General features: G+C 43.6%; 1 protein-coding gene across 1 annotated transcript in view; it reads left to right on the forward strand.

Annotated features, from left to right (window-relative positions):
- CFAP263 (cilia and flagella associated protein 263) overlaps positions 1-12,177 on the forward strand; it is a 31,599-nt gene that overhangs the window by 19,303 nt on the left and 119 nt on the right. Inside the window, exons 7-8 of the mRNA XM_075536708.1 lie at positions 1,905-2,012; positions 10,314-10,469. Of these exons, the coding sequence (XP_075392823.1) occupies positions 1,905-2,012; positions 10,314-10,469 (264 nt within the window). The remainder of the gene's footprint in view (positions 1-1,904; positions 2,013-10,313; positions 10,470-12,177) is intronic.

Consider the following 12,177-nt stretch of genomic DNA (forward strand, 5'->3'; position numbering starts at 1 on the left):
AAGCAATAGCTTCCCATTTAGCTATTCCTTGGTTTCGTAGTAAGACCTTTGGACCTAACCTCACCTGTGGGGTTCTCTCCCATGATCAGATTATGTCCAATGGCAAAGTTGAGCATCACACTGGAAGATCGCCCAGGTATGCTTGTCCTAATCACAGGGAGCCAGGAGAAGTCCGCCTGGAAGCGTAAAATGCGCTCCTGGGTGGGAAGTTCTGCGCAGCTGGCTTAAAGATGAACTGGGCCAAGTGGGTGAGAGCTAAGAGAGACATCTAGAAACAGTGTGTGCACTCTAGCCAATAGCCAGCAAAACCGCAGGGATCTCAGTGCCCCAACGGCAGGGAAATGAATTCCGCCCACAACGTGTGAGGCCACAGATGAGAACCATGGTCCCGGCCAAACGTTTTGGTGATAGCCTGGTGAGACATCCTGGTTGAGAACCCAGCCACACTGGGCTGGGACTTCTGACTGGCAGAAACAGAGACAATACAGTCTTTGCTTCATGCTACACAGTTGTGATGCAGCAGTAGAAAACGGATGCCTGCCTTTCCAGAGCCGGCCTGCTCAGTGACCCACATCTTCACTCCACATCACACACTGAGCGTAGGCCATACCTGCCTGAGGATGATGTCGATGGAGGATCCCCTGTTGCCCCAGTGCTTAAAGGCTCAGCTGGTGATTTGAAGTCCCAGTCACTCTGCGGGGGAAAGTCATGGTGGTCAGGTACTGTACAGGTGTGCAGCTTTGGAGACCTGCAGGGGCAGTTCTACTCTGTCCTACAGGGTCGCGAGGAGTTGAAACCAGCTCTATGGAAACAGGCTTGGTTTGGGAGTACCTGCTTAAAGGCTCTGCCTGAGAAAGCCAGCTAGGTGCCTTGTAGTTCCACTCCCCTCCTCTGACTCTTTAAGTGCCAAGTGAGCGTCTTTCCTCCCTGCTTCTCCCACTCGAATGGCTAGTGGGGCAGTGGAACCTAAGTCCTGCGCTGACCCCTTGCTCTCATAACAGACGCCCTCCGTCTGCAGGTCTCTGCTGGGCAGAGCGATGCTGGTGCAGAGACTCGGAGCAGGGCACGAGCCTTATAGAAACCAGTGCAGTGAGGAGGAAACTGGTGAGAGGATAGGTCTCTTACCATCCTCCAGACAGGTGGTTCTAGGCTTTTCTGCTGGGTCTCCAGTATGAGATCTTGCAACAAAACCCCAGTATGCTCCTCCCCCATCCTTCACTTTTGCCGGTAGCCCTGTGACTGCTTGCCCCACCGCCAGCTTCTTATAGACCGTCCTCCCCTAAGGTCAGAGTCCCAGGGGGTATACATGATGAAGTACTCTGCAGGTCACAGCCTTGAAAACCCCCGTGGAGCCATTCTACTGTGCACATATGAGGTCACAATGCATTAGAGTGGGCTCTCTGGTGCCAAACAACAGCAATACAACCCCCTCAGTCACTACCACTGAGTCAATTCCGACCCATAGTACCCCTGTAGTTCTAACACCCCTGTGGGCCTCCAAGACTATAGCTCTTTACCGGAATAGAAAGCCTCATCTTTCTCCCTCAGAGCGGCTGGTGGTTTCAAACTGCTGACCTGTGGTTAGCAGACCAATGTGCAACCACGAAGCCACCAGGGCTCCATACAAGGTGACCAAGTTTAGGATTTGGGACCTGATCAAGTGGTAAGTGGTGAGGCCAGGATTTGGGGGCCTGTGTGTCTTACTGCACTGCCTCGCCAGTGAGGACAAGACTCCTGAGACTCTCCTGATTGCTCCCCACCAGCACTCTGGGCGCCAGTTGTGAAGACATGAAGATTGGGACACTGTGAGTAGGGGTGATCCGAGTCCCACAAAGAACTGACTACCTTCCCTGTAGTTCTGGGACGTCTTCTTGCTCACAGCGTGCTGCGCTTTTATATTTCAGGGCAAGCTTCATCAGGCACTGGAAATGTCCAGCAGTCTGGACAGGGAGATGGTGCTGAGAAATGAGTTGATGGACAAAATGGCAAGAGAATCTATACACGCAGAAGAGGTAGGACCTCCCTGGTAACAACCTGCCTTTTCTGACGCCTGTCTCCTGCTGCTATTCCTTCTCAATGACCCAAGGGAATGCCCATTAAGATCCAACCCAGTTTGATTTATTGTCTCGAAAAGCCTAGACCATAAATAAAAACGGCTCTGAGTCATCAGGGAGAAGGCGACACGTGACGACTTTCAGCACAGGAGTGCCCTATTTTGCTGCAGGACTCGGCTCTTGAGTAAGCTCATGTAAAGCCCAAATAACACGTAGGAATTCGTTAACTGGCCCATAAAGCATGGCATTAAAAGCTTGATTTTATGACCCCACAATAAGTATATTATACATAGAAGTGATATAATTTCTGTAAGGAAAAGGATGCGTGTCAAAACACATTTTACATAAAGTGAGAGTCTTTAAACACATAGCTCTCAGTAGTGGATGTTCAGTTAGAGAAGCCTCTAGGCCAGCGGTTCTCAACCTGTGGGTTGTGACCCCTTTGGGGTTGCTGGATTCATAACAGTAGCAAAATGACAGTTATGAAGTAGTAATGAAAATAATTGTATGGTTGGGAGGTCACCACAACATGAGGACCTGTATGAAAGGGTCGCGGCATTAGGGAGGGTGAGAACCACTGCTCTAGGCAGAGACAAACTGAAGGACGGCAGAGCTGGGCTCCGTCCTGGGCTCTGTCTAGGGTCTGTGGTCACTGGTGAGATAGTGGGTAGAGGCATCTGAGTTCCTACATCTACAGGATTATTTGGCTCTTTATTTGGCTGTGATAGAAATCTGAGGGACCTTCATTGGCTTATGTGGCACAACTCAACATTCGATGAGACAGCTGCAAACATCCATCACTAATAGGAATGCACAAAATATTAATCTAGGAAAATTGCAAATCGTCAAAAATGAAATGGAATGCATAAAGATCGCTATCCTTGTTAGTAGTGAGCTGAAATAGACTGGCACGGTCATTTTGAAGCACTCATATGGTTTACTATTTCAGGATTTACCCTGAAGTGTAATGCTGTCATTTACAGAATAGCAGCTGCATGCCTATACGGAAGACTGGTTAAAATGACGACTCAGATTTACACAAACACCACGAATGCTAACGTGGAGGACACTGAAGATGTTTTTTTAACCAATGTCTGCATCCGAAATTGATCAAACTGGTAATTAGAATGTGAAACCTGGAAACAAAGAAGAAGGATAAACAGTTGGAAAATATGGCTGTAATGATAGAAATCATGCTTGAGATCACATGACATGGTTTTTTTTAACCTTATTAACTGAATTTTATTGTGGTGTTAAGGAGAGTGGATTAGACAAGTCTTTTAGTCCAAGTAAGGGATCAGTCAGGAGAATTACGAGTCTTCACTTCTCTGAAAACCAACATGTTTTGCAAAGCTAAGACATATCTATATCAAATGTGACTTGATGAGATTTCTATTTCAGGTGGGGGGGGGGACTGTTTTTTTAAAAACAGTTTTATTCATGTTCCATACAATTCAGTGATTTGAATCTATTAAAGAAATTGTGTGGTCATCACCACAGTAAATTGTGGAACATTTTCATCATTTTTGTACTCAATCTTATTAGCTTCTCCTCTCCTCCCAGTCTCCCCTGTCATAACCCTAAGAAACATTTCCTCTAGTTACTGTTTCTATTGATTTGCCTATCCTGGATTTCATATGAAGAAAATCATACCAACAACAATAACCAAATAAAGCACAGAAAAGTCTCAATCCGAAACAAATCAGAAAGAATAAAAACTAAAACAAATTTAGAATGCATCAAACGGAAAATTTTAACTGAACGTTATCTGCATTAATTCACTTTCTGAATGAAACTGAACAAAAATTCAAGCCTCAAGTTGCAACATTGAAAGAGTCTATGAATAAAATGTTGACTACCTCAGGAATCATCAAAAGAAGGTTTAAGGAAACCGGAGTCAGTGTTACCAAAAAGAACTGGTTGACGTTTAACCATTTCAGGCGGTAACATATCATTAAGGGCTGATGATATCGAAGGAAGTAGAGGCTGCACTGAAGACACTGGCCAGAAACAAGCCTCCTGGAATTGATGGGATACTACTTGAAATGTTTCCACAACAGATGCAGTGCTGGGAGTGCTAGGACATTTGGCAGACAGCCTTCCGACCAGAGGAGATCCATACTGCACCCCTTCCAAAGAAAAGTAACTCAGCAGAATGTGGGATTATTGCACCCTATCATTAATACATGTGCAAGTAAAGTTTTCCTGAAGAAAATCCAAAAGAAGGTTGTACATCAACAGGAACAGAAACTCAAGCCAGGTTCAACTGAGGACACAGAACCAGGGAGAGCATGGCTGACATCAGGTGGGCGGTGGCTGAAAGCAGAGAATACCCGGAAGATGTTTACTTGTGTTTCGTTGACTATGCAGTCATTCAACCGTGTGGCTCAGAACACATTAACATTGCGAAGAATGAGAATTTCCAGACACTGAATTTTGTGCACAGGTGGATCCTGTGCACAAAACAAGAGGCAGTCATTGAAACAGAGCAAGGGGAAACGGAATTGTTTGGTATCAAGAAAGGTGTGGTTCTGGGTTGTGTTCACGACATTTGTTTAATCTGTATGCTGAGCACATCTGAGATGCTGTATGAAAAAGTGGTCACAGCATTAGAGGAAGACTCATTGACAATTCACGTGCGATGTACAGGTGACACAAGCTTGCTTGCTGAAAGTAAAGACGACTTGAAGCACTTACTGAAAAAGACCCAAGACTATAGCCTTAAGTAGTTTTCAATATAAAGAAAACCCAAGTCCTCAACATAAAGAAATCAAAATCCTGGATCTGTTGATAGAAAATATCACGATAAGTGGAGAGAAGATTAAAGTTGCCAAGGATTTTATTTGACTCGATTCTACACCCACTGCCCATGGAATCAAACAATGTATCGCACTGGGAAAATCTGCTGCAGAAAATCTCTTGACGTCCAAGCCAGGATTTGTTCAGTCGCCTCAATGCATGCCAAAGTTGTGCAATGAATAAGGAAGAGTAAAGGATGAACACCCTAGAATGGTGGCATTGATGAAAAACGCTGACTGTTCTGCTGACTGCCAGAAGAACAAACAAGTCTCGGAAGAGGTACAGTCAGAATGAATGCCCCGTAGAAGGATGGATGGCAAGCCTTTGTCTCATTGACTTTGGACATGTCATTAGGAGAAACCGGTCCCTGGAGAAGGATATCATGATTCCAAAAGTAGGCCAGTGAAAAAGAGAAAGACCCTAGACGTGATGGATTGACACAGTGGCTGCAACAACGGGCTCCAACATAGAAACAATTGTGAGGATGGCGCAGGACCAGACAGGGTTTCGTTCTGTTGTTCATAGGGTTGGGGCAAGGCACAATGGACGCCGCAGCACTAAGCAAAGCAACAACGCACGGTAACTGTGTGTTTAACATTTATGAGGAATTATTAAAAAATGGTTGCATGTGGCGCATCATTTTATATTCTCATCAGCTACGAGAGTTTCAATTTCTCCACATCCTCACCAACACCTGTTATCTGTTTATTCTTTAAATTTTAGTTACCATGCTCTGAACTGACTCAGTGGCAGTGAGTTTGGTTTTTTATTTCCAAGAACAGTTGCCTCAGGACATTGACGGAGAGCTGCCAGAGATTCAGGCTGGATTCAGAAGAGGATGTGGAACAAGGGCTGTCATTGCTGATGTCAGATGGATCTTGGCTGAAAGCAGAGAGTACCAAAAAGATGCTTACTTGTGTTTTATTGACACTGCCAAGGCATTCAACTGTGTAGATCATAGCAGACTATGGATAGCCTTGAAGAGAATGGAAATTCCAGAATACTTCATTGTGCTCATGCAGAACTTGTACAAAAGGTAGTTTTGTGAACAGAACAAGGAAATACGGCATGGTTTAAAAATAGAAAAGGTGTGCATAAGGGCTGTAGCCTCTCACCATACTTATTTAATCTGTATGCTGAGAAAAATAATCACAGAAACAGATAATATGAAGAATGTGGCAAAAGGATCAAAGGAAAGCTTATTAACAATCTACAATATGCATATCACACACTCTTGCTTGTTGAAAGTGAGGAGGACTTGAAGCACTTTCTGATGAAGATCGGGGATTACAGCCCTAGATATGGATTACAACTCAATGTAAAGAAGACCAAAATCCGTACAACTGGACCAACAGGTAGCATCATGATAAAGGGAGAAAAGATTGAAATTGTCAAGGATTTCATCTTGCTTGGATCCACAATCAGTGGCCCTGGAAGCCGCAGCCAAGACATCAAAAGATGCATTGCATTAGGTAAAACATGCTGCATAAAGTCTCTTTAGGGCGTTGGAAAGCAAGGCTTTGATTTTTGACAAACGCTGTCATTTTGGTTTCACAGGTAAGTTGATTTTTTTCAAGGAGTGCATTCCTTCAAGGTGCCCTTGTTTATTTCATAGGCCAATTTATTCTTTGGCTGAAAGGTGGCTCCTGGGAATGTCTTTAGTTTCAAGTTAGACGGTTGTCTTAAGCAATAGTCTGAGGGTCCCTCCAGTCTCGTTCAGGCTGTTAAGTCTGGTCTTTCTTTTCTCTTTTGAATTTGAACTTTGTTCCACGAGTTTTAACCCATTCAATCCAGGACCTTCTATTGGGATCCTGGTCAGAATAGTCAGCGTGGTAGAAGGGTACCATCTAGTTCTTCCAGCCTTCTGTTAGAGGAGACTGCTGGTCCATTTGAGCGGAATCCTTTGGACTAATTGCTTCCTTGAATCTTTGGTTGTCTTCATTTTCCTCTGCTCCAGGAGGTAAGAGACCAATTGATGCTTTTCAGATGGCTATTTACAAATGTTTAAGACCCCAGACACTACTCACCAGAATGGAATAGTGAACATTGTCTTAATGAACTGCTTTGCCAATTGACCTAGATGTCCCCTGAGACTGAGACTAGTAGTTCAGCCTCGATGTCTAAGTGGTAGTTTCTGTAACTGTGTCTCCTGCATGGTTCTATTATATCAGAGCAGCATTCACCAATTTATAAGTAGCAATATCCGCAACCATACCTATCTATGTACACAGGCGTACTCTCACACTATCTCCCTCATATAGTAAGCATGCCTATTTACCAGTGTATCCAAGCACAAATTATTATTGTGTGTTATCACGATGCTGCAGCATTGTATCTGTTACAGCACTTACTGTGTTGCTTTTGTTCTCAGGTGTCTTCACGTCAGTTCTGATTCATAGTAATCCTATCTATGTGCCACAGAACCAAACGCTGCCGGGTCCGATGCAATCTTCACAGTTTCTGTTATGTCTGAGCTTATGGTGGAGGTCATGGTATCAATCCATTTTCTTGAGGGTCTTCCTCTTTTTCACTGACCCTGTACTTTCCTCTGCTTAATGTCCCTTTCCAGGGACTGGTCTCTTCTTAGTGAGGCACCATCCTCGCTCCTAAGGGCCATTCTAGCATGATTTCTTCCAAGACAGATTTGATTGACCTTCTGATCATCCAGGGCACCTTCAGTATTCCTCCCCAACACCATGAGTCAACTGCATCCATTCTTCAGTCTTCCTTATTTGTTTTCCAACTTTCAGGTGCATACGAGGTGACTGAAAATGCCAGGGCCCGGGTCAGACGCTCCTCAGTCCTCAACATGCCATCCTGGTTCTTCAACACTTGAGAGAGATCTTGTGCAGCAGATCTGCCTAATGCAAGGCATTTGATTTCTTGACCATGAGCACTGATTATGGATCCAAGCAAAATGAAATCCTAAACAACTCTATTTTTTCTCCACTTTTCATGATGTTGTCTATTGATCCAGTTGTGAGTTTGGGGTTGTTTTTCTTTAACATTGTGTTGCAATCTATACCGAAGGCTGCAGTTTTTTGTCTTCATCAGCAGCGTCAAGTCCTCCTCACTTCAGCAAGCAAGGAGTTATTACAATGGCTACTGTAGTTGCCCTTTAGTTTCACTTACCTTTCAGTATCTGTGCCTTGGCCCTCTGGTACTGACTTCCCCTATATTGTACACTGCCTTTTCCTTCACCAGAATTAACACATATGTACTAATTAGTGAGTCTCCCTTCCCCCTCCACCCGACCTTTAGTAACCATCAAGACATTTATTTCTGGAAGTAGACTATTCTTTACCTAATATATTTTATATTCTACAAGGTTTAAATTGGCTGTTGCTACTGTCATTTGAGTTTATTCACATCCATCCCTATCATGTCATATTAAACATCTTATTGCCTTTATTTTTATTTTATTTAATGGCATATAATTTGTATATAATTTACATAATTCAATTGTTTAATCATATTACAAAGTTGTGCAATCATCACCATAGTCAATTTTAAAACATCTTGTACTCACTTTTAGCTCCCCATTCCGCTCCAACGTCCCCGGCCAGAACCCTAAAAAACTAGAATCTAGTTACTGTCTCTATAGATTTACCTAGCCTAGATTTCATATATAGAAAAACATACAAAACAAAATTAATAATAACAAAAACATATATAGAAATGAAAGCAGAAAATATTAAAAATTAGAACAAATTTTAAATAAGTCAAAAGGGAGAACAAATGATAAAGCGTTACATTTTAACATAATCTACCCTAGTCCACTTTCCAATGCCCTCTGTCTTATAGCATGGCTGCTCATATCCTCCCCCCCTCCACCCCTGGTCAATGGTCTGATGGGATTCATCAGAGGCTTAATCCAAGGGGGACCCTGCAAATGGATCTGGGGCTTTTACTGTCGTAGATAGCCTTCTGCAACCTGTGTGCTCAGAATTTAAGCTCTAATACCATTCCCTCCTTTGGTCTTGGATTTTATTATTTATAATCCTTGGATCACACAGGCTGATGTGCTTCTTCCGTGTGGATTTACCTGACACCTCACTTAGATAGCTGCTTGTTTTCAGAGAAGCCTTGGAGACTCCAGATGCTATTCTTTCTGATAGCCGGGCACCATCTGGTTTCTTCACCACACTGTGCTATAGCACTCGTATCTTCAGTGAGACCTCTTCTGGAGGGCAAGTTCAAGTAGGACTACATAATAAGAACTAATTCTTTTATTAGGGTTCTAATTAAGAACAAGTTCAAAATTCATGAATATATTTCTGGTTTATTTATGTCCCTGATCCACTTTAAAGACATCTTATCATTTTATTGCAGATCATTATAAATCAGCCCCATGAGTTTTCACAATATGGCAATTCTATTGACAAAATCATTCATTTAGCTGATGGTATAGAATTTTTAAAATACGATTGAGAAGAGGAAAGTATATATGTATAGGGCAGCTTTTTAGACTCAAATACATAGATTGTTAACCTCTATTGATTAAAAACTTAATTGACCGGACACTATGCAAACAATGAGGGTTGGAGATAGGGCAAAACTTTCTGTAACATTCATTCATGATGGCAGAACTAAGTCTGCTGGACTAAGACATGTATTCTTGACCTTCATAATAGTGGCCTCAGATAATAGTGCCCTTTTGTGATTGACTTACTTCACTCAGTGCCCATGATATACGATGTTTCACAGATTCATCGCTATTCCTTATTCCATTGTATATATGTACCCGTCTATCCGTTCATCCATCAATGGACACTTGTTTCCATTTTTCACTAGTGGGAATGCCGCTGCAAAGAACATGCGCGTGCATGCGTCTCTCCATGGCACACTCTTATTTCTCTAGGTTATGCTTGTGTACTTATGGGATTTCTATCTTTTTAACAAAATGCCAATTTCTTATACAGTCTGGATTCAAGTCTTTCATCATCTCATCAGATAGATGATTTACAAATATCTCCTCCCCATGTACGCGTTGTTTTGTTTTTTTTTTACCCCTTGAATATATTGTGTGTAGCGTTCACTGTGATGAGATCCAATGTATCAGTTTCCTCTTTGGCCATTTATGCTGTTAAGTGTCACACAGTACAGCTAAAGGACATTCTGACTCTGCTAAAGGGCACAACGATTTACACTTGTGTTTACTCTGGAGTTCTTACAGTTTTAACCTTTTTAGGTCATTGATCCCTTCTCAGTTAATTTTGGTGTGAGATACGGGTCCTTTTAAAATATAGATATATATTTTTTAAATGTTTGAATGTCCAGTTGTTCTGAATGATTTTTCCTAGAATGGAAAGGAGAGATGGTTATTGTTGTTGAAAAGATGGTCCCTACCCCCCCACACCACACCCCTACTCATTGAACGGTCTTGACACCCTTGTTGAAAAATCCTCCACGGAAGGGCTTCTGGGAATCTCCTGGGCTGACTCGTCTTTCCCCACCCAGGACCGGGCCAAAGCCGAGTATGTGAACAAGAAGTTGCGGAAGCAGCTGGCCGAGTTCCGAGTGCCCCCCGTGATGATGTACGTCCAGGAGAAGATCGTGAATGCGGGGCTGGAGAAGAACATCAAGACTTGGGAAAGGAAGGTGGAGATCACGGAGGTGAGTTACAGCAGAATCCCAAGGGCGCCTTTTTCCCCTGGGCTTTTTTTTTTTTTTAATCATTATATTAGGGGCTCATACACCTCTTATCACAATCCATACATACATCAATTGTGTAAAGCCCATTTGTACATTCATCGCCCTGGTCATTCTCAAAACATTTGTTCTCCACTTAAGCCGGGATCCTATTTCTATCAGGACCAGACTACAGGTGCTGGGAATGTCTATGTGAAATCTTAGCTGTTGTTTCAGGCATCCTCAAACTATGGTCTGCGGGCCACAGGTGGCCCGCCGGGAGCATTTATGCATTCCGCCAGGTGTTTTTGCCCCATTTTGTTTTTTACTTCAAAATAAGTTATGTGCACTGTGCATAGGAATTTGTTCATATTTTTTTTAAACTATAGTCTGGCCCTCCAACGGGTCTGAGGGACAGTGTACTGGCCCCCTGTTTAAAAAGTGTGAGGACCCCTGAGTTGCTTTATTTGACCAAAACAAGGCTTGATTGTTGTCTTGACAGCCCTTGTCTCATGGCAAGGAGCACAATCTTTTCAGGTGCCAGGGAGAGGCTCCAGGGCAACAGTTCTCAACCTGTGGGATGCGCCACCCCTTTTGGGAGCTGAATGACCGTTTCACAGGGGCCGCCTAAGACCATCGGAAAACACAGAAAGATTTCACAATATATAATTACATATTGTTTTGTGATCAATCACTATGCTTTAATTATGTTTCATTATGTTCCATTTGTAACAATGAAAATACATCCTGCATATCAGATAGTTACATGATGATTTATAACAGTAGCAAAATTAAAGTTATGAAGTAGAAATGAAAATAATTGTATGGTTGGGGGTCACCACAACATGAGGAACTGTATGAAAGGGTCACAGCATGAGGAAGGTTGAGAACCACTGCTCTAGAGCAATGTGCTTTTAATGTTAATGGTTCGTGTTCTTCATGAATTCTGGAAGCTTACGAACCCCTTCCCCCACGGGTAACTTAATGATTGCTACTGAATACATGGATAAGCCAGTTAGGGCTTGGGTTGTTTGTTTGTTTTTTTTTAACACAATTGGGATAATTATGGATTTTTAATAGCACCCAGCACCCAATTCCATGCACGTCCACAGCCACACTGCATCTTCCTTTTCCACTAATCCTGCAGCCTGAGAGGAGGCATTGTGCACTGGAGCGCCGGGCTCCTGTGAGCCTCAGAAGAGAAGCTTGCAGTGTGGTCCCGACTTGCTGGCTCCAGAAGTCAGGAAAGCACTGAGATTGTCACAGACCTGGCTGCCACTGAAGTCACTATTTGGGCACCCTGCAAACCCCTTCAGGTGACCCCTCAAAGGAGCGGGTGCCCGGCCCTTGCTATCACATGTTGACCCCAGCGCAGGGCCCATGGCACTTTCTCCTCTTTCCCATGATCACATGGTGAGAGGACATGAGTGGGGCTTCAGGCGTGGGCCACATCTGGAGCTGAGAAGTAGCTACCATGCCATTAGGCACCTGCAGCCTGTCACTCTGGGGAAGGAACATCTGACTCCTTAGACATTTTCTGGATGCGTGTTGCTCATGGGTGACCCTGCCCAGCAGCACCACAGGGCCCTGCCCCCACGGGGGTCACCCACACCATCAACAGTGCTGGAGGAAAGGCTACACTCTGGATGGTCACACTCAGTACTAAATGACCTTCTCCCCCCTACCCCTTGCT

Source organism: Tenrec ecaudatus, chromosome 18 (assembly GCF_050624435.1).
Source record: "Tenrec ecaudatus isolate mTenEca1 chromosome 18, mTenEca1.hap1, whole genome shotgun sequence".
Taxonomy (NCBI): Eukaryota; Metazoa; Chordata; class Mammalia; order Afrosoricida; family Tenrecidae; genus Tenrec; species Tenrec ecaudatus.